The following is a 22,649-nucleotide window of genomic DNA, read 5'->3' as shown; positions in this document are numbered from 1 at the left end:
GGTAGGGTGTCCTCCAGGGGCTTCCCAGGTGTGCTGGTGCAACACGAGATAAAGACCAAGCCAGTTCAGGTAACCCCCAGGTAGAGTCACTAAAAAAAAAAAAAAAAAAAAAGTAGGGGATCTGGGACTGAATCTTCCCTTGGAATGGAGGAAGGAAGTTGCATTCCACTCAGCTCCTGTTAGAATGAGTATGCAAGGACTGGTTTGACATCAAAAGAAAAAGCCCAATTTAGATAGAAAGGTGTCACTCCAGGAAGGGCTTTGGTGCACACCCAAGGTGAAAGAAGAAACAGATACAGACTTCAAGATGATCGTGCAAAGTGCTGCGTCACTCTCAGTAGATTTAACCCAGGGAGAACAAGGTCAGTGTTGAGCATCAGCCCCAGGGCACAAGCTGGGGTGGATGCTGTGATCTCATGCGGAGGTGGGGATCCCATCAAACACCTGGATCGACTGGAACCACCCAGGACAAGACCCAAATCACTGAGCATGCTGTCCCTTCATTGAGTAGCTTCTGAAGGTGACCTTCCTTGTTGCCCTTTAAAACTCACTCACTAGCAGGGGTCCCACAGTCAAAGACCTATAGTGAAATACTTATTTGCAAGAAACAAATGAATGACGGGGGCCACAGGGTTTTGCAGGGGAACCAGAGAGCTCATGCCCCACCTAAAGCGGGGGGGAGGTGCCACCACCTACTCCAGCTGTTTGGAGTGTGCTCAGGAACACAGGCCCAGTGTAAACATATCTTCCATGGTTCCAAGAAAGCCAGAAATTTCTATCTTTGATGAAACCTCCAGTTTTTTGTTTGTTTGTTTATTTTTCTTTTTTTTCATTTTTTTGAGACAGGGTCACACTCTCTTTCACCCAGTCTGGAGTGCAGTGGCGCGATCTTGGCTCACTGCAACCTCCGCCTCCCAGGTTCAAGCAATTCTTCTGCCTCAGACTCCCAAGCAGCTGGGACTACAGGTGTGCACCACCACACCCAGCTAATTTTTGTATTTTTAGTAGAGACAGGGTTTTACCATCTTGGCCAGGCTGGTCTTCAACTTCTGACCTCAAGTGATCCACCTTCCTTGGCCTCCCAAAGTGCTGGGATTACAGGTGTGAGCCACCATGCCCGGCCTGAAACCTCCAGTTTTTAAATGGTGATAACAAATTTGGGGGAAAAAAATTTAACTATTAACCAAACGCAATTCATTTGTATACCTATGGGCTGTCTTTGATAGAATCTGACCAGAGCCTGATTGAAGAATGTGATATCCTGGATCTGAAGCATTTTTTGTGCAGAACAGGTGATAGTTTTAGTTGAAGTTGAAATTGCCTTTAAAATGGCCATTTGTGTAGGTCACAAAAAGTCACACCGGGCTTTAGAAGCAAGCTGTACCAGTGTTTCTCAAACTCCAGTGTGCACGTAAATCCACTGGGGGATCTTCCTAAAATGCAGAGCCTGAGTCATAGGTCTGGGCTGGGCCTTGGGATTCTGCACTGCTGACATGCTCCCAGGTGATGCTGCTGGTGCTGGTGCTGGTGCATGGACCACGCTTTGGGTAGCAAAGCATTAGACCATGTTCATCGCTGGTGGTTTTGCAAACTCCATTAAGACCCACCCCACATTGTCGTTCCTTTTTCTGAATCCAAGTTTTGTTTTTGTTTTTGTTTTCTGAGACAGAGTCTCGCTCTGTGGTCCAGGCTGGAGTGCAGTGGTGTGATTGTGGCTCACTACAACCTCAGCCTCCCGAGTTAAAGCCATTCTCCTGCCTCAGCCTCCTGAGTAACTGGGACTACATGCACGTGCCACCACGCCTGGCTAATTTTTGTATTTTTAGTAGAGACGGGGTTTCACCATGTTGGCCAGACTGGTCTCAAACTCCTGGTCTCAGGTGATCCGCTCGCCTCAGCCTCCCAAAGTGCTGGGATTACAGGCGTGAGCCACGGCACCTGGCCTGAATCCAAGTTTTGTTAACCAAGTGTCTGAAGTCTCATTCATTCACTCATTTGTAATGGGCCAAGCCATCACCTCCCTGCAGCTGCTTTCAGGAAGTGAAGTGAGACCAGTCTTGGCTTTCTGCATGGCAACCACTGGCTGGAACTGCTCTCCAGACATGGCATGGGCCCTCCAGTTCTCTACAGTCCACACTGCTCCCTCTCACCTCTCACAGGGCTGCTTCATTCAATAGCTATAGACTTAGAGATTGAGACCCTGATTCACTGAGTACCTATTATGTGCCAAGTCCTGTGCTATGCACAGGTGGTTGTTTTTTTGTTTGTTTGTTTGAGACAAGGTCTTGCTTTTTCACCCAGGCTAGAGTCCAGTGGCACAATAACGGCTCACTGCAGCCTCAACCTCCTGGGCTCAATAATCCTCCTGCCTTAACCTCCCAAAGTGTTGGGATTACAGGCATGAGCCACTGAGCCCAGCCCTAAGTGTTAATTGATAAAAGCTGAGTAAATGAAGGAATTGTAGCAGACGTCTCTGATACCATAATCATTATTTTTATTTGATTTTTTATTTGAAGAAGTACATTATCATCTATGGTTCCCTTACAACACTAAATATATATTTTAAGCTTCTTATCCTAATTATGAAATTGATTGTTTAAACATTTACTTTGACAAGTGACTAGAATCTGTTAGCCTTGTCCCCTCATCTCACTTGTAGTGGTATCTTCAGATACCCTGTTATCGATCCTCAGGAGGCAGATAATTTTTGGAGGTATTTCACCAGGAAGGGAGGTGAGCCAATATTTGACTGTTGGGCAATAATTTAAATTGTTAAGCTCCAGCATAACAAGACAGAAAGAGCATCTTGCAGCCGGGCGCGGTGGCTCACGCCTGTAATCCCAGCACTTTGGGAGGCCGAGGCAGACGGATCACATGAGGTCAGGGGTTTGAGACCAGCCTGGCCAACATGGCAAAATCCCATCTCCACTAAAAATATAAAAATTAGATGGCAGGCGTCTATAGTCCCAGCTACTCAGGAGGCTGAGGCAGGAGAATTGCTTGAACCCAGGAGGCGGAGGTTGCAGTGAGCCGAGATTGTGCCACTGCACTCCAGCCTGGGCAACAGAGTGAGACACTGCCAAAAAAAAAAAAGGCAAGAAAGCAACCAAGCAAGCAAGCAAGCAAGCAAGAATGAATCATAATAGCCCGCGTTTGATCTTCGTTCTGACTCTGTTTCTAAGAATCTTAGGCAAGTCCTTTCCTGACTATGAGCCTGTAGCTCCTCATCTCCAAAATGTAATGTTAAACCAGTGACTTCTACCCTTATTATTTATCGTGTAATGGAATACTTGGAAAATTGTATTAATGCCATGGCCTGTTTTCCCCATATAAATGCACGTATCACAAAAGTTGTGCACACAATTTCAGGATTTTCAGGGTTCCCTGAGCCCTGTAGGAGGTTTATAAAATCAATATTGTGAATTGGAGTAGAAAATCCCTAGCATCTCTTTCAACTTTCAATTACTAAAATTGTAGAATTGAGCTAAAAATATATAGCAGTACTTAGAACATTAGAAAAGCAAAGACGTTGAGTTCAGACAAACTTGACTTGAGTCCCCACCACTGACACTAGCTGCATAACCTATGACTTAATGTCTTTGAGCCTCGATTTTAACATCTATAAAATGGGAATTATAATGTCATGTCACGTTCATATCGTGTTGCAAGAATGAAAATGAGATCTTCTAATAAAGTGCTTACATATAAAAATGCTCAAAATATTAAGTTGAACTGTACGAAATTGAAAAAGTTGATCATTTGCAAAACTGTTAATTTCATATATTTCAACCTAATAAGTACTCAGTGTGAATAGTTGAGCACTTATTCACCAAATACTTATTTCATGCTTACTAGGTGCTAACATATTCTAAGAAGAAAGTCAATTATATTGTGCAGATGAAAGCAGACCTGTGGTGCTTTAGCTCCATGTGGCCAGCAAATGTCTACTAGGCTCAGGCCTGCCTTAATGAATATTTTCCCTCCTGTTCTTGGTACTAGTCTACACATTCATGCTAAGGTAGGGCAACTGCAAATACATTTTATACAATTGAAGAGTCTTGATCTTTTACTCAAGTTTGACCCAATTGCATTTATTGTTATTACTGGTATATCTGACATATGTGGAATTATTTCTGCCATTGTAGTTTATGTTTTCTATTTAACATGTTTTCCCTTTACTGAAATTCATTTGTAACTGATTCAGGCCCATATGGATGTTGTGGATCTATTTAAAGGCAACTTTCAAGTGAAGGGAACAAATCTTATTACTGCTCTCTTAAAATAGTTATTCTTACTTCTTTTTTCTTCCCTGAGCACCTTTTGTCAGCCTTTTGACTCAGCTCCCCTACACCAGAAAGCACCCAAGGATGCCAGGCATGAGAGGAGAAATTTGGTTGAGCCTCAAGTTAACATTGATGTGCAATTTGGAGAAAACAGTTATTATGTTCCCTGAAAAATAAACACTCAACATTGTCATTATAGTTGACATTTACAGTTCGCAAAGTGCCCTTTACAGTGTCCATCTTGCTTAATCATTACAAAAGCCTTGGCAACTAGTTGTTATTACCGTTTCGATTTCACAAAAGGAAATTGAGAGTCAAAATGTTAAATGACTTATCCAAGATCAAATAGCTTATAAATGGAAAAGCTTGGAATTGAGCCAAATTGAGCATATATTTTGTAGCTGAATTCTCAGAATTATGGAAATGACGTTATTAGGAAATGTTGATTCTTGCAATATACTAGACCACAACTAAATTATTACTATTCATGAAAGACAGTTCTATGAAATGAGTTTCATTCATTCTTATTCTTTCTTTCACCCCCATTTTCCTTCCTTCCTTCCTTCCTCCCTCCCTCCCTCCCTTCCTTCCTTCCTTCTTTCTTTTTGACAGAGTCTTGCACTGTCACCCAGGCTGGTGTGCAGTGGCACAATCGTAGTTAATTTTTTTTTTTTTTTTTTTTGGTAGAGATAGGGGTCTTACTGTATTGCTCAGGCTGGTCTTGAACTCCTGGCCTCAAACAATCCTCTCGCCTCAGCCTCCCAAAGTGCTGGGATTACAGGCATCCAGCCCTTTCACCCTATTTTTACCCCATTGTTCAGGTTTCCCTCTCTCAGGAAATCCTTCACACTCCTTCTACTAGTGGAAGCCAGGAGCTGGGAGGTCACTGCAGACACCTCCTTCTCTGTTAGCTTCTGTATCCAATTAGTCACCAAATCTTGTTGACTCAATCTTGTAAACATCTCTTAAATCGACCCACTTCCTTCCTTCCTCCCTTTCACCACCTGATCCTTAACCACCATCATTGCTCATCTCTGGCCTGCAGCAGCCTCCTAACCAGGCTCCCCATACCCAGCCTTGCTTTTCCCACCCATTTTCCATCCAGCAGCAGCCAGAGTAATCTTCATAAAATCTAAATCTGACCACTCTACTTCTTGTCTCAAAACCCTCCAATGCTTGCCATCGCTCTAAGAATAAAGTCCAAAATCGTTAACTTGCCTTTCAAGAGACCTGATGATCCAGCCCCTGATGACCTCTCCAGATTTATCTCGTGACATGGCTTTCTTCTGTCACCCCAATGCCAGCTCCATCCTACCACAGTGCCTTCTCACACGCGGGTCTCTGTCCTCCATTTCTCACTTCCTCCATCCACCTTCTTATCTGGCCAACTCTGGATCCTGACTCTTCCTCCAGGAAGCCTTCCCTGACCACCACCACCCAGACCATGTTATGTCCCTTATGCAAGGTCTCGTTAGCACCCTGTATTTTCACTTTTGTTCTACTCATTGTTTTTATCACTAATATTTCTCTCCAACTACCTCCACCCTAGGTTGTAAGCTTGAGGGCAGGGATGCTGTCTATCTTATCCACCCCTGTAATCCCAATGCAAGCTCCACACTGACTGCCCTGACCTGGGGAGAGCTATGTATGAGTAGACAAATGAATGGTTGGCATGAAGGAAAGAAAAGGAAAGACGAGAGGAGGCAAAGGAGAGAAAGAGGGAGGGAGGAAAAAAAAAAGTAAAAGGGTATAATGTTGATGGGGGTTAGAAAATATGTGCCATCTTATTTTAATGATTGTTAAGAAAAGTTTCCGAGACCGCTGATAATATGTTTCCTTTTTATAGTAATGAAGCTGTCCTCTTGGCCATGATTATGTTTGCATATCTAGCCTGAAATGGTTCAATTATCTTGATGTGTAATCTAAAGTGACTCTAAAAATAATAGTCAACAGTACCACATGCTATAGATGAATTATCCCCTCTAATGCACTTCCGTTTAAATTATCCCATGTGATTTATTGGTTTCCATCTTTAAGGCAGAAACCAGAATTGTTCCCACTTTACAGATGAGGAATCTGAGGCTAATAGGCAGCAGAGGTGGGTCACAAACCCTGGTTTTTCTAGCTCCAAATTCTTGCCTTTGACCCCCACACAGCATTTACAGCAATGGGGCATGTATGTAGGGGCAAGGGTGGGAGGCAGAAGTGCATCTGTGCCACTTTTGTGCTTTTGTGCCACTGAAGCGTCCATGGATAGAAGGAACTTAAGAACCTTAGCCCCAAACCCTGAAATTTTCTGTCATATGATGAATGGATATATTGGTCTCCCGTCGGCCGAACTAGCTCATGTAAATGAGCTCTGCAAAACGAAGCTGAAATGAAGACTCTGTGATTCCCCAGATCTATTCTAACATCGGGATGACAGCCCTGCAGCTCTCTCCTTGTGATGAACCAGACCATCCTCCTCATCCCGCCCTAGTGGTGTTGACTCACCACCAAGTTCTGGGGCCTCAATGCTTCTGGATGCATCTTTCATGTGCCGTGTTCCGACAAACTGAATCCTGCTTTTGCAGCATTCCGAAAAGGAGCCAATGACAGTCATCGACTCCCATGGGAGACAGGACCAGTCCACGTGTCCGTACCTTTTACCTGGTCTTTCAACACAAAGTGCCTTAAGCAGCACATCCACCAGACACTACGGATGCTCAATAGAAAAATGACTGCTTACGTGATGATAATTAGTAATAGTGGTGGTAAAAGGATCCATTTCCTGGGCACTTACCTAGTCTATGGTGCATTGTAATAACATAGAAAACGTTAACTATTGGCTGGGCACAGTGGCTCATGTCTGTAATCCCAGCACTTTGGGAGGCCGAGGCAGGTGGATCACTTGAGGATAGGAGTTCGAGACCAGCCTGGCCAACATGGTGAAACCCCATCTCTACTAAAAATACAAAAAAAAAAAAAAAATAGCCAGGTGTGATCTCAGCTACTCAGGAGGCTGAGGCAGGAGGATCACTTGAACCTGGGAGGCAGAGGTTGCAGTAAGCCAAGATCACGCCACTGCACTCAGCCTGGGCAACAGAGCAAGATTACGTCTCAAAAAAGAATAAAAATAATAGAAATTTAAAAATTAAAGTACAAAAATTAGCCAGGAGTGGTGGCAGGTGCCTGTAGTCCCAGCTACTCAGGAGGCTGAGGCAGGAGAATCACTTGAACCTGGGAGGCAGAGGTTGCAGCGAGCCGAGATTGCGCCACCACACTCCAGCCTGGGTGACAGAGTGGGACTCCGTCTCAAAATAAATAAATAAATAAAAAAGGAGAAAACATTAACTATTATCTCTTTCTATCCTCAGACACCCTATCTATATAGGCACTATTATCACCCCTATTTAATAGATGCAGAAACTATGACTCAGAGAGAGTAAGTAACTTGCCCACAATCACAAAGCCAAGTAGAGAATCAGACAGTCTGACTTCAAAGACCTTACTCTTTTCTTAAAATTGATGCAAAAAACATTGTTAAAAAATAATAATTTAGTCCAGGCACAGTGGTTCATGCTTATAAACTCTGCACTTTGGGAGGTCAAGGTGGAAGGATTGCTTGAGGCCGGAAGTTTGAGACCACCCTGGGCAACATAGTGAGACACCGTTTCTACAAAAAGTTAAAAAATTAGCCAGTCACGGTGGTGTGTGCTTGTAGTCCAGTTACTCAGGAGGCCAAAGCTTGAGGATAACTTGAGCCCAGGCCTTGGAGGTTGCAGTTAGCTGTTGTTACACCACTGCCCTCCAGCCTGGGCAACAAAGCGAGACCCCCTCTCAAAAATAAATAAATAAATAATAGCAATCTAATATGAAGGAATATACAATAAAAAGTAAGCTTCCTTCCCACCCAATTTCTAGCCTTCCAGCCCCCTTTCCTAGAAGTAACCACTGTTACTGATATCTTGAATAATTTTCCAGAGCTGTTCAGTGCATCTCCAAGCTTATGTGGAAACATGGATGAATGCATGATGAAGCTGTAGGATGGACATATAATTATATTTCTAAATGGGTGTGCTCCACCTTGCTTTTAAATTTAACACTGTATCTTTAAGAGCATTCCTCATTGGTCTGGTCTTTTTAGCTCTAATATCCTGCTTATTTAATGCCTGCCCAGAATTCCGTTGTATGGATGTGCCATAGTTGACTTAATAGTCTTCTATTGATGGGTACTTAAGATTTTCTCAATCTCTTGATATTCAGATATTCAGAACCCTGCAAAGAAGAGTTTTGTATGTGTTTAAGGATGTTCCTTTCAGGTTACCTGCAGGAGAAAGTCCTGACATTTGAATTGTCAGGCCAAGATATATGTATTTTAAATTTGGAGGTAGATATTGTCAAACTGCCATTCAAAGAGGTTGTATTTAGCAGCAATGTAAGAGAGTGGGATTTCCCAAAGCCTTGACAACAGAGTGTGTGTCACATTTTAAACAATCATTAATGCTCGTGCTTGTAACTCTAAGCTGAGCCTGTTACTACCTCTGAGATATGGGCATCAGAGGTGGGAAGATTGACATCATCACAGGCAAACTGTAGCCATGAAACTGGGGGAATTCCATGGCTGAGGAGACTCAGGATGCTTGTGTCTTTGGGATCCCCAAGGCAAAGAATGCCAACTTAACCCCCAGATTTGTGGGGACTTGTGGGTTTGCCGCCATGACTTACCGGCATGGGAGAAAGCACTTCAGCTTGATTCCTGGGTGGCGACCTCTCTGGGGAAAGACTGCAAATGAGCAGTTCAGGAAATGTAAAGAAGTTGGTGGTTTTGCATTTTTTAAAAGAGCGCAGTTGGGTTTACGCTTTCAGTCTTTTGTTTGTGTTGGGGGTGGCAGTATTTTGTTTTGTTTTTGAAGACTTGGAGGACTTGGAGTTTGTTTTTAAATGAGATTGGAGGGAGATGGGAAACAGGGCTGAAACTCCATCAGAGATTTTGTGGGTGTATAAACTGAAAAGAGTCAAGACTTCACAGGCAGGCTGGGTTTTGTTTTCTTTGATATTATTCATGTAAAAGGTAATACATATGTGATTTCAAAAATTTACATGATATACTTAAATAGAAAAAAAGGTATTCAATACAAAGTATATCTCCCTCCTACTGACTTGTAACATTCCTCTTAAGATGCAACCATTGATATCCGTTTCCTCCAGAATAATCTTTACATTTGCATATACAGAACCGACTTGCTTGCACCTTAATGGTATACCTTGGAGTTCATTTCTTATTTGCAGATAGAGATCTGCCTCATTGTCTTTAATGACACATTTATTGTGCAGATGAGTTAGATTTTTTTTAATTTTATTATTATTATACTTTAAGTTTTAGGGTACATGTGCACAATGTGCAGGTTAGTTACATATGTATACATGTGCCATGCTGGTGTGCCGCACCCATTAACTCGTCATTTAGCATTAGGTATATCTCCTAATGCTATCCCTCCCCCAACCCCACAACAGTCCCCAGAGTGTGATGTTCCCCTTCCTGTGTCCATGTGTTCTCATTGTTCAGTTCCTGCCTATGAAACAGGGTCTTGTTCTGTCACCCAGGCTGGAATGCAGTGGTGCTATCTTGGCTCACTGCAGCCTCAACCTCCCAGGCTCAATTGATCCTCCCACCTCAGTCTCCAGAATAGCTGGGACTACAGGCATGTGTCACCATGCCTAATTTTTATTTTGTTTTGTTTTGTTTTGTTTTGTTTGAGACAGAGTCTCACTCTGTCGCCCAGGCTGGAGTGCAGTGGCACAATCTCGCCTCACTGCAACCTCCGCCTCCCAGGTTCAAGTCATTCTCCTGCCTCAGCCTCCTGATCAGCTGGGATCACAGGTGCCTGCCACCATACCCAGCTAACTTTTTTGTATTTTTAGTAGAGATGGGGTTTCACCGTGTTGGCCAGGCTGGTCTTGAACTCCTGACCTCAAGTGATCCACCTGCCTCGGCCTCCCAAAGTGTTGGGATTACAGGTGTGAGCCACCGCGCCTGTCCAAATTTTTGTGTTTTTTGTAGAAATGGGATATCACTATGTTGCACAGGCTGATTTCAAGCTCCTGGCCTCAAGCAATCTGCCTGCCTCAGCCTCCCGAAGTGCTGGGATGACAGCCCTGGGTTAGATTTCAACTGACACTTGGAAGCAAGATTTTGGATACTGGACTATTAGCCCAGGGGACATTCTACTATGACCTCTCTATTCATATGGTTCTGGGTGGATTTTCTCTCTCTCCATGCTACCCCCACCATGCCTATTCCCAGAGGTCAGTTTCAAAAGGTGACGTGATATTTGCAAACCCTCTTTGTCATTTTTCTGGTTTCTTTAAAAGGGAAAACTTTAAGAAGTGTCTTCTGCCTGGCTGTTACCAGTAGGTTCTTGAGGAGATCCAGGGACGGTAGGCTACAGAAAGAACAACGGTCACACTCTAGACCCATGCTGCCCAATGGCAATATAATGCAAGCCATGTGTGTAATGTTGGGCTTTATAAGTCACATTAAAAAGAGTAAAAAGCGCAGCCGGGCACGGTGGCTCAAGCCTGTAATCCCAGCACTTTGGGAGGCCAAGGCAGGCGGATCACGAGGTCAGGAGCTCGAGACCATCCTGGCTAACACGGTGAAACCCCGTCTCTACTAAAAATACAAAAAAATTAGCCGGGCATGGTGGCACATGTCTGCAGTCCCAGCTACTCGGGAGGCTGAGGCAGGAGAATGGCGTGAACCTGGGAGGCAGAGCTTGCGGTGAGCCGAGATCATGCCACTGCACTCCAGCCTGGGCAACAGAGCAAGACTCCGTCTCAAAAAAAAAAAAAAAAGAGTAAAAAGCAGCTGGGTACAGTGGCTCATGCCTGTAATCCCTATACTTTGGGAGGCTGAGGCAGGAGGATTGCTCAAGCCCAGGAGTTCAAGGCCAGCCTGGACAGCATGGCAAAACCTCTTCTCTACAAAAATACAAAAATTAGCTGGGCATGATGGCGTGTGTCTGGAGTCCCAGCTACTCAGGAGGCTGAAGTGGGAGGATCACTTGAGCCTGGGAGGTGGAGGCTGCAGTGAGCCAAGACTGGGCCACTGCCCTCCAGCCTGGGTGACAGAGTGAGACCCTGTCTCACAAAAAAAGAAAGAAGAGTGAAAAGCAATGGGGAAAATTAACTTTCATAATAATTTTATTTAACACGATATATCCATAACAGCATAATTTCAAATGTAATCAGTAAACATCGTGGAGATGTTTATGTTCTTTTTCTCATACTAGTCTTTGTTTTTTGTTTTTCAAATTTTTTTATTTCAATAGGTTTTTTTGGGGAACAGGTGGTGTTTGATTACATGACTAAGTTCTTTAGTGGTGACTTCTGAGATTTTGGTGCACCCATCACCTCTCATACTAGTCTTTGAAAGTCAACGTGCACTTTACTCTTGCAGCACATTGCAACTGAACCTGCCACAGTCCATGTGCTCAATGGCCATGTGTGTCAAGCGGCTGCCATATTGGACAGCACAGGTCTGGACGCTCCAGCTATGGCTAGTCCATGTTGAATGAGCCCTTTGCTTCTCCAGGCCTCTGTTTTCTCGTTTCTGAATGAGGAAGCTAGACTAGATAGGCTTGGTGGCTCCTCTTCATCCTAACATTCTTCATCTTTCAATGCTAAAAATGGAAAGCACGGGTAAACCAGGACAAGCAGGCTTCCCTGTGGGAGCTTTGTTTTCTCATCTATAAAATGGGGCAATCAAATATGACCCAGATCCACAGGCGAGGATGTGCTTTGTGGAGGAAAAGGAGGGAGGCATAGTGTTGTGAGATTATTTTCAGGACTGTGATTGACCACTCCCTTAGACCCAGATCTACCTCCTTGATTTATGTCCCTGAACCTCATCTGCCTTATCCATCCGTAAGGTGCAGATAAAAATGGCGCTTACAAGGCCCAGCATGGAGGCTCATGCCTGTAGACACAGCAACTCAGGAGGCCGAGGCAGGAGGGTCACTTGAGCCCAGGAGTTCGAGAACATAGTGAGACTCCGTCTCTACAAATATAAAAACAACTAGCTTGATGTAGTGGCATGCACCTGTAGTCCTAGCTACTCGGGAGACTAAGGCAAGAGGATCACTTGAGGCACAGAGTTTGAGACCAGCCTGGGCAAGATATCAAGACCCTGTCTCTCTCTCTCTCTCTCTCTCTCTCTCATATAGTCTGTAACAATTAAATAAAACCCCTATGCAGAGGGCTCAGGCACCAATGCTTAGTGCACAGTAAGCTCTCAACCACAGGAGGCTGCTGCTGTTACCTTTCCTTCTGTTGCAGAAATGAGGTTCAGGGTGGAGAGGGGCTTGGCCAAGGTCGCACAGAGAGGAGGGAGTAGCAGACGCTGGCCTATTTGGGCTTCCTCCCTCTCACTGGCAGGCATCCCCGATAGTCAGCTACTAATTTCCTCACAGCAAGGTAAATGCAATAAATACACCCGAAGCCACTGAACTACTTGAATGAGGCTTGGGTCCAAGTATTGTTTCCATGGTATGTACCCTGGCAAGCATGCGTATGTGATTTGTTTAAAATCCCAGCTCCTGAGGGCGGAGGCAGGGCTGTCAGGCAATTCTATCCAGCAGCCGTCTCTCCGTAGACAGTGCCCCCCACCCAGACCGGCGTGAGATGCCTCGGTGTGATTTCAAGGGAAGGGCCCCCTTCTACGTGGCGCCTGAAGTACCTTTGGCTGGACAGTGGCAGAGTAGAAAGTGCACTGAATTAAAAGCCAGGAAGTCCAAATCATTATCTATTACATAACAATAATAGGAAGCCACTTTTCTGAGTTCTCACTACTCTATGACATTGCCAAGTTCTCTGCATTTACTGTTTCATTTAACCCTCCCCGTTACTCAGAGACGAGGTGATTACAAATGACTGCGTTTTGGAACTGAGGTTTAGAGAAAATAAAGAACTCACCCAGAAACACCCGGATAGAGCCACGAAGGACCTTAAAACTCTTCCCTGGGGCAGGAGGCGGCCAGCTCTCCCTACGGAGCCTCATGGAAACTGGACATTCAAAAACCGGGACAAGCGGGTGTCCTTATAGCAGCTTAATTTATTCATCTGTAAAGTTGGGGGACAGCCGAACCTGATGTTGGTCAGGACAAGGATGAAAAATAGGATAGATGAGGATGTTTTGCAGGAGGAAAAGGAGGCAGAGAAAGTGTTGTGGAATTGTTATTAAGATAATGATTGACGACCAGGTGCAATGGCTCACGCCTGTAATCCCAGCACTTTGGGAGGCCGAGGCAGGCGGATCACTTGAGGTCAGGAGTTCGAGACCAGCCTGTCCAACATGGCAAAACCCTATCTCTACTAAAAATACGAAATTAGCCAGGTGTGGTGGCGGGAGCCTGTAATCCCAGCTACTCGGGAGGCTGAGGCTAGAGAATTGTTTGATTCCAGGAGGCGGAGGTTGCAGTGAGCTGAGATCGCACCACTGCATTCCAGCCTGGGCGACAGAGTGAGACTCTGTCTAAAAAAAAAGAAGCTAATTGACAGAGCTCAGACCCAGAGCTTGCTGTCTCCCTCCCTCTCTGTCTCTGTCTCTCAGCAGACAGAAAATATATCTGCCTCTTCCCAGCCCAGCTTCCTTCCAACTCCTTCCAAAGATCAAGTTTCCTTTCTATGGCCAAGGTGTGAGAGAGAAACAGCACACCAATTTCCCAAGCACCAGCCCAGAGCCCTCCCTGATTCTAGGATGCAGTAGAGAAAGAGAGAAGAACGTGCTGAGAGTGGCCAGGGGCCGTTGCCAATTGCTTCATTTCTGTTTTCTTTTTTCCTTAAGCAAAGTACACCAAAGGCTAATTCCCGCCTCTGTCCTTTAGTAAGGTCTGGCCCAAGCCAGAGTCTGGAGGAAGTCAGCTTGGGGGCCTTGCCTACCCAAGAGGTCGCCTTTCAGTTGCTTCTTTCATTAAAGAATTAAGCCCTAATGCCAAACGGGATGCTCAAGAGAGCTCTGGAGGTCCCGGCTGTCTCTGCCACCAACTGAACAGTGAGCATCCTGGGTTTGGTATCTGCAGGACGTGGGGCTTGGGGAGGGTTAAGGAAGCAAGGAGAGAGAAGGGCACAGCGGTCCTGGATGGGTTTCCCTGCAAACCAGAACCCAGCAGCAAGATGCCGAAAGACACTCAGCCGGTCGACACCCGGGCCACACACAGCAGAGAAATGACACAGCACGCGGGCGACGCGTGAATACACAGAAACACACACACAGAGCAACGCCAGATGGAGAACGCAGCCCAGGCTGAGCCCGGGGATTCATTATTTCCTCACCCACACAGAGGGGCTGACAGAGTTACGTAATGCAGGCTGCAAAGGGGAGGCTGAACTTGCTAATTAACCCCCCCCACACCCCCCCATTGAGGGGATCCAGGAGGTGGCATCTCCCTCTGGGTGGGGTCTCTGCACCCACCTTCTGCTCTCAGAGGCAGCAGGAGCTTGTCAGCTGCCTCAGCCCTGGGGTGACCCTGGGAAGTCGCTAAAAGGGAAACGAGGAAGTGAGTGTCAGTTTGTTAGTCATGGCAGATGGGGGCTCCCTCCTGGTGCTGAAGCATGGTGAGGATGCTGGCAGGAAGGGGCTTTGGGACAGAGATGGAAGTAGCACTTGAGTGGGGAGTAGGGAAAGAGATGGAAGGGTTCTCTGATGTCACCTACCCATCTTGCTGGTATTGATGTTTGTAGTGTGACCAAACCTATCTTTTTGAACTTGGAACAAACTAATAATTACAAGTAGGGACGGGCAGCTACTTTCCACCCTACCCACACCCACAGATCACCTGCCGCATCCCAGATGTGCCACACTGTGCGTGTACACGGCCCCGTGGGCACATGCTACAGGTGCTTGCCCCTCACCTGGGCCACAGCATCTCCAGCTGGGCCCCCGTTGGCCTTTGGTACCCCAACCAGACCCCATTTCTTTGAGCTTGAGGGAGTCAGTGACTTGGAAGATGCCAGCATTTCAGGGAGAAAGTTAGGAGTTAAGAAAATAACTAGAATATAAATTTGATTTTGGAGGGGGCAGGGGAGACAGAGTTTCACTCTGTTGCCCAGGCTGGAGTGCAATGGCGTAATCTCAGCTCACTGCAACCTCCGCCTCCTTGGTTCAAGCGATTCTTGTGCCTCAGCCTCCTGAGTAGCTGGGATTACAGGCACCCCCCACCACGCCTGGCTAATTTTTGTATTTTTAGTAGAGACGGAGTTTCACCATGTTGGCCAGGCTGGTCCCAAACTCCTGACCTCAGGTGATCCGCCGCCTTGGCCTCCCAAAGTGCTGGGATTATAGGTGTGAGGCACTGTGACCGGCCTGATTTTTTTTTTAAATAAATAGAGAAAGGGTCTTGCTATGTTGCCCAGGCTGGTCTTGAACTCCTGGGCTAATGCGATCCTCCCACCTCAGCCTCCCAAGTGCTGAGATTACAGGTGTGAGCCACCATACCTGTACTATAATATAAATTTGAAAGAGCTAGAGTATAAGTTTAAAAGCTCAGGCTCCAGGTCAAATCCTCCCCCTGCCATTATTCTCTATGTGACCTTGGACAAGTTACTGAACCTTCCCAAGCTTCCCTTTCCTCTTCTCTTGAGGGGTTATCGTGAGGATCAAAGGAGAATAACAAATACGTGTTAAGAGCGAACGTGCTCAAAAAGTGTCTGCCGTGTTTAGTCTTTGGGATTTTTCCTTCTTCAGTCAACGAATGTTCATTGAGTGCCTACAATGTTCCTATGTTTCCCCTTCTCCATCAGAGTTTCAGCTGTCTGTGGAGCACAAGTGTCTTCCACAATTTTGTGTGGACCCATCTTCTTAGTATTTATGTTTGTAGTGTGACTAAGCCTATCCTTTTGAACATGGAACAAGCTAATAATTACAAAAATGGTTATGAAGGCCAACTGACATTCGTCATCATTGGGTCCATGGAAGGCAGTGTCATTCCCGTTCCACTGGGCTTTGGGAGTGGCTGGAACAGAGAGCCCAAAAATCTGTGCCAGCTGAGCCCCCGAGCTATGGATGGAAAATGTATACAAGACACAGAGAGCAACTAGAATGCTTGACAAGTTGGACTGATGACTTCTCGTGGTGGGAAAGAGATAAGAGAGGTCTTTTGATTCTCGTCACTTGATTTCTGGGGCTGACTGTCCATGTTTGCCCAGGGAGACCCTTTTGTCCCAGAGGGCTTTGATCATGGAAGTGAAACTAGGTAATTTGCAGCTAACCTTGAAAGGTGGCCCCTCCAGGAAGAAGGATTTTGTTTCTAGGTTGGCTTGAAATTCTGGAGTGTCTTGTGTCTAGACTTTGTCAATTGGCTGCATTTTCTACCTCAGTTTTCAAGGTGGTGTTGGGCACTCTACTTCAATCTCTTTTTTTAAATTCTTTTCATCCCCTCCTGTTCTTCCTCTTCAGCTCATGATGCCTCAGATCTGATCCGCATCTAACAGGCTGGCAATGAAGATACCCAGAGAATAGTTCACATCTATCATGCGTCACTTCTAGACACAGCCACCAGACGCATCTCGTCCCCTTTCTGCCTGACCTTAGGGACACATCCCACCGCCTCTCTTGACGTCTGCCTGGTCAACCATCACTTCCTTAGAGAATAAGGAGAGAGGCGGACGCAGGAAATCATGCCACCGACGGGCCACCAGCCATGAGTGGGTGACGCTGAGCTGACGTCAAAGACAGAGAGGGCTGAAGCCTTGTCAGCACCTGTCACCCCGGCTCCTGCTCTCGGTGTGGCCTGAAGCCTGGATCCTCCTGGTGAAATCATCTTGGCCTGATAGCATTGTGAGGTCTTCAGACAGGACCCCTCGGAAGCTAGTTACCATGGAGGATCACATGTTCGGTGTTCAGCAAATCCAGCCCAATGTCATTTCTGTTCGTCTCTTCAAGCGCAAAGTTGGGGGCCTGGGATTCCTGGTGAAGGAGCGGGTCAGTAAGCCGCCCGTGATTATCTCTGACCTGATTCGTGGGGGCGCCGCAGAGCAGAGTGGCCTCATCCAGGCCGGAGACATCATTCTTGCGGTCAACGGCCGGCCCTTGGTGGACCTGAGCTATGACAGCGCCCTGGAGGTACTCAGAGGCATTGCCTCCGAGACCCACGTGGTCCTCATTCTGAGGGGTCCTGAAGGTTTCACCACGCACCTGGAGACCACCTTTACAGGTGATGGGACCCCCAAGACCATCCGGGTGACACAGCCCCTGGGTCCCCCCACCAAAGCCGTGGATCTGTCCCACCAGCCATCGGCCGGCAAAGAACAGCCGCTGGCAGTGGATGGGGCCTCGGGTCCCGGGAATGGGCCTCAGCATGCCTACGATGACGGGCAGGAGGCTGGCTCACTCCCCCATGCCAACGGCCTGGCCCCCAGGCCCCCAGGCCAGGACCCTGCGAAGAAAGCAACCAGAGTCAGCCTCCAAGGCAGAGGGGAGAACAATGAACTGCTCAAGGAGATAGAGCCTGTGCTGAGCCTTCTCACCAGTGGGAGCAGAGGGGTCAAGGGAGGGGCACCTGCCAAGGCAGAGATGAAAGATATGGGAATCCAGGTGGACAGGTAAGCTCCACAGGGGTGTGTGTGTGTGTGTGTGTGTGTGTGTGTGTGTGTGTATGCCTGTGTGTGTGCATGTGCGTCTACTGAGACTCAGCCTCATAGCCCAGAAGCCAACCTGGGCTGTCTCAGATACCTGTTTTTGCATAACCACTTCACGTCCCCCTTGATCTTCACTTAAAATTACATTCACAAGAGGCCACAGGGCATAGCTTCTAGGATGCTTCTCTTGTCACAAAACCCAGAGCAAATTAATCATCATGGTAGCAGACAGTGTGTCTTCTCATCTTTATCCCCTATAATCCTCCAGGAAACTTACTTGCATTTTTGCAATCTATGTTTCCCAAGTGAGAAGACGGAGGCTCGGAGTGGAGGCTGCCCTTCCTGAGGTTGCCTAGCAAGTGGGAGGCGTGTGTGCATGGCACCCTGGGGTGTGTGGCTCTGCAAAAACCCTTGGAAGACAGGAGGGAAGAGCTGAGTCCTGGGCAACCCTTAGCTTAAATCAGCTTTCTCCTCATTGCAGCCAGTCCAGGATGTGTAAAATTCTAAAGGAGGAGAAGGGAATCAAAGTCTAGAATTGGCCCCGGTTCCTAAAAACCGCAGTCTTGCTGGGATTATGTGGGAGCTGGGACTAGAACTTAAAGAACTGGGTACCAGCCCTCTGTGTTTGCCAGATTAATGTTTTCAATTCTCTGCAGGAGGAAAGCTGGCAACAAAGTGGGTGATGCTAGCTCCTTCTATGGGGAGAAAATCAGCAGCTGGGCCAGGCAGTCAAATAATGGGTCAGGAGATTAAACACAGAGAGAAGTTTCTCTGTCCCCCTTCCATTTGCATCTTAGGTCTGGCACTGACGCTACAGCCCCCAATGCTGCCAGGGTGGGTCTAGGTATACCCAGAGGGAGGCTCAGTCTGGGGCCACCAAAAAATCCAGGCCAAGATTTCCCAACCCTTTCCCCAAGAACCCCAAATTGTCCTCAGAGCACTTAGAGATCTTCAGGAACATTCCACCCCCCACAATCTGGGGGCCTGGATTAAGGTAGCTCCCCAGGCCCCTGCATTCACTCATTTAACAAATGTTCATTGAGGACCTACTGTGTGTCAGGCACTGTCCTAAGCTCTAGGGTAGAGCAATGAATGAAATCAACAAATCCCCTGCCATTGGGGAGCTCACAGTATAGTGGGGAGGACTGGTGGTAAATAAGATAAATATATAAATATGTAATGAGGTCATGCGCTACAGGTACATAATGATGTCTCAGTCATCAAAGGGCCGCTTATGTATCAGGGATCCCATTAGATTATAAAACTGTATTGTTACTGTACCTTTTCCATGTTTAGATATGTTTGGATACACAGATCCTTACAATTGTGTTACAGTTGCCTGTAGCATTCCGTACAGTCACATGGTGTACAGGTTTGTAGCCTGGAGACAATAGGCTACACCGTATAGCCAAGGTGTGGAGTAGGCTCTCCCATCCAGGTTTGTGTAAGTGCACTCTATGATGTTCCCACAATCACTGAATTGCCTAATGATGCATTTCACAGAATGTGTCCCCGTCGTTAAGCGATGCATGACCGTCTGTTAGGGATATATGTAAAGGAGATAAAGAAAGCAGGAAAGGGATTAGCTGGGCGTGATGGCACATGCCTGTAGTCGCAGCTACTCAGGCGGCTGAGGCAGGAGAATCACTTGGACCCGGGAGGCAGAGGTTGCAGTGAGCTGAGATTGCGCCACTACACTTCAGCCTAGGCAAAAGAGTGAGAGCGAGACTGCGTCTCAAAAAAAAGGAACAAAAAAAAGCAGGGAAGGATGGGATCAGAAATATTGAGAACTTTTAAATAGGGAGGCTAGGGCAGGTCTCACTAGGAAGGCAACATTTAAATACAGCCGGGCAAGGTGGCTCACGCCTATAATCCCAGCACTTTGGGAGGCTGAGACGAGCGGATCACCTGAGGTCAGGAGTTCGAGACCAACCTGCCAACATGGTGAAACCCCATCTCCACTAAAAATACAAAATTAGCCAGGCGTGATGGTGGGTGCCTGTAATCCCAGCTACTTGGGAGGCTGAGCCAGGAGAATCGCTTGAACCCGGGAGACAGAGGTTGCAGTGAGCCGAGATCGCACCACTGCACTCCAGCCTGGACCACAGAGTGAGACTCCGTCTCATAATTAATTAATTAAATGCCTGGAGGAAGGGAGAGAGGGAGTCTGGCAGCTTTCTAGGGGGTGGGAAGGGGATGGGGACTCCAGGTAGAGAGAAGATCTGTGCAGAGTCCTTAGGTAGGAGTGTGCTTAACGTGTTTGAGGCACTGCATGGCATGCACCTTCCTCCCAAACTGCCCTTTGGTGGCCCCTCAGTCTGTCGCAGCCCACCTCAGCGTGCCAGTGCATCAGAGTTTTCCTAACTTCTCACACCTGGACAAAAATGGGGCCAATTCCAGTGAGACCCAAGAGCCCCCCAAGGAGTAAGACAGGGGCTCCATCACAAGTCCCTGGGCAGAGGGGAAACCAGGGTCACTGGCCTCCCTTTAAGCCCCTTCCCTCCAACCTACTCCTTTTTTCCTCTGTACATTCCCTGGGGACAGCCTGGAGTCCTCCCTGCAGCTTTGGTCCTCATCCCTAGGAGGAGGAAGACCAAGAGTCTTGGTCCGAATACACACAGCATTGTGTGATGTCTCAGTGAGGTAGATGCATGCGTGGGGAACTCTGTGGCGTTGGATGTCCGTTTCCAGAGTGGGTAGCCAGGATTAGTCTTCAAGATTCTGCTGGCTGGGGGAGATTTGAAGCCTGGTTTACCCACAACTAGCACAGGAGGCCTCCCAGGCTGGAACCCGGGCCTCAGGAAGCTGCCACTGCCCATGGGTCCCTCCAGCAGCACATCCAGTGGAGGTGGCATCTTGAGGCCTTGCTGTGTCTCCCAGTAGTCCAGCTCATGCCATAGAGTTAAATCCTAAGGCAGCTGTAGGATCCAGAATGGAAGGCATTGGCCTTATTTGCCAGGAGGCTTTGGGAAGTGTCCCTCCCGAAAGGCTGCCCCCAAGCACCACCTCTGCCTCCCAATCCTCTACCACCCTCCCTGTCCCTCAGTGCTCCCTGTCCCTCAGTGCTCCCTCTCCTGAGAAGAGCAGCACCAGTGTGGAATGGGAGCTCTGTCTTACTTTATATAAGCAGAGTCCCCTTCCCATGGGCAGCTGAATCCCAGCCGTATCTAATGTCCATGCACTTGATTGCAATTCTCAACTGGGCATCAGGTGGGCATGGAGGGGTGAGTATCAGAGTTCTGAGGGGCTCTATTTCAGCCACACCCCCAGAACCCCAGGAGTCTGAATCTCTGTATGCGATGTGGAGACGTCCCCCAGAGGATCCCAGTGCACCCTCTCTTCCAGAACTGGGAGCTGGGTCCTTCCCCTCCAGGGAGTTCATTTGATCCTCTCCCCCAGCCGACAGTCTGGGACACGAGGATTGGTGCAGAACTCTAGCCTTGGGTGTGATGTGGAGGACTTCACGGGAGCCCTCATGTCACCAAGCACCAAGGGGCTCCTCTCCAAACGCCATCTCAGGAAGCAATCTCCTGCCTTTGTTTCCCCAAGGAAGAGGGAGGGACAAGCCGGCCTGCCATGGAGTCCTGCCCCAGCAGACCTATTTTCCCAACTCAGGAGGCTGCATCCAAGCTCTCAGCTTTCCTCATCCCTTGCGGCCCTCCCACTAGTCACCCATCTCAACTGTGACCGTGATGAGGTGGTTTGCCCGAAAGCGGCCAAAAAACCTGCTTCAGAGGAGAGACAAGGTCTAGAGAAGGTGGCTTAGAGCGAGTACAGGGCTCTGTGAGACCCACTTAGGTGAGCAGTTCTAAGGATGAGTGATATTTAATAATAGTGTGTGTCCTCCTTGCTCAATGGCTTGGACTCAAAGCACCCCCATTTCTTTTTGTTTTTGTTTTTGTTTTTGTTTTTTTGAGACAGAGTCTTGCTTTGTCACCCATGCTGGAGTGCAGTGGTATGATCTCGGCTCACTGCAACCTCCGCCTCCCGGGTTCCAGCAATTCTCCTGCCTCAGCCTCCCGAGTAGCTGGGATTATAGGCATGTGCCACCACGCCTGGCTAATTTTTGTATTTTTAGTAGAGACAGCGTTTCGCCATGTTGGCCAGGCTGGTCCTGAACTCCTGACCTCAGGTGATCCGCCCGTCTCGGCCTCCCAAAGTGCTGGGATTACAGGAGTGAGCCACCATGCCCGGCCAGCACCCCCATTTCTTAACACATATTTTTAAATGTCTTTACTAACTGGATGCTAATTCATGGATAGCAGTTTAAATGTCTTTACTAACTGGATGCTAATTCATGGATCCAGTTAGAAGTGCTACTCGCACTTCATATTTTAAAAATCTAATATAATGCCATTAACTATAAAATGAAGGGGACCTCATAAAAGTAACTTATAATTTCAAAAGCCTGTAATTTAACATATCAGTGCTCAGACACGACTGCACTGGAATGATCAGATGTTTGCGCCTAAGCATAGAATCACAGCAAACACAACAGCGTCAGAAGCAGAGACTGACACAGGTGTGTTGTTTTGGCAACTCAAATGCCATGAGCAGCGTCGCCTTGGTGATGCAATTTTCCAAAATGGTGAATGACTCCTGATAAAACGATGGGTAAATCAATTTTTCCTTAATTTACCCAGTGGATTTACTGCACGGAAAATTCAGTCTGTTTTAAAGCCATATTTATACAAGAGAGAGTTGGGATCTCAGCCCAGGAATATAAGCTTGCCTTTTATATGTGTGAAG

The 22,649-nt window shown here is 47.2% G+C and overlaps 1 protein-coding gene across 3 annotated transcripts in view; it reads left to right on the top strand.

Annotated features, from left to right (window-relative positions):
* Positions 1–22,649, top strand: part of NOS1 (nitric oxide synthase 1) — a 154,423-nt gene that overhangs the window by 13,935 nt on the left and 117,839 nt on the right. For all 3 annotated transcript variants that reach the window (XM_034934607.4, XM_034934608.3, XM_063593705.1), the window contains exon 2: positions 16,720–17,864. In XM_034934607.4, the coding sequence (XP_034790498.2) occupies positions 17,140–17,864 (725 nt within the window). In that variant the 5' untranslated portion in view covers positions 16,720–17,139. The remainder of the gene's footprint in view (positions 1–16,719; positions 17,865–22,649) is intronic.

This window comes from Pan paniscus, chromosome 10, assembly GCF_029289425.2.
Source record: "Pan paniscus chromosome 10, NHGRI_mPanPan1-v2.0_pri, whole genome shotgun sequence".
In the NCBI taxonomy this organism is placed as follows: Eukaryota; Metazoa; Chordata; class Mammalia; order Primates; family Hominidae; genus Pan; species Pan paniscus.
This window is presented reverse-complemented; position numbering and strand designations above follow the sequence as displayed.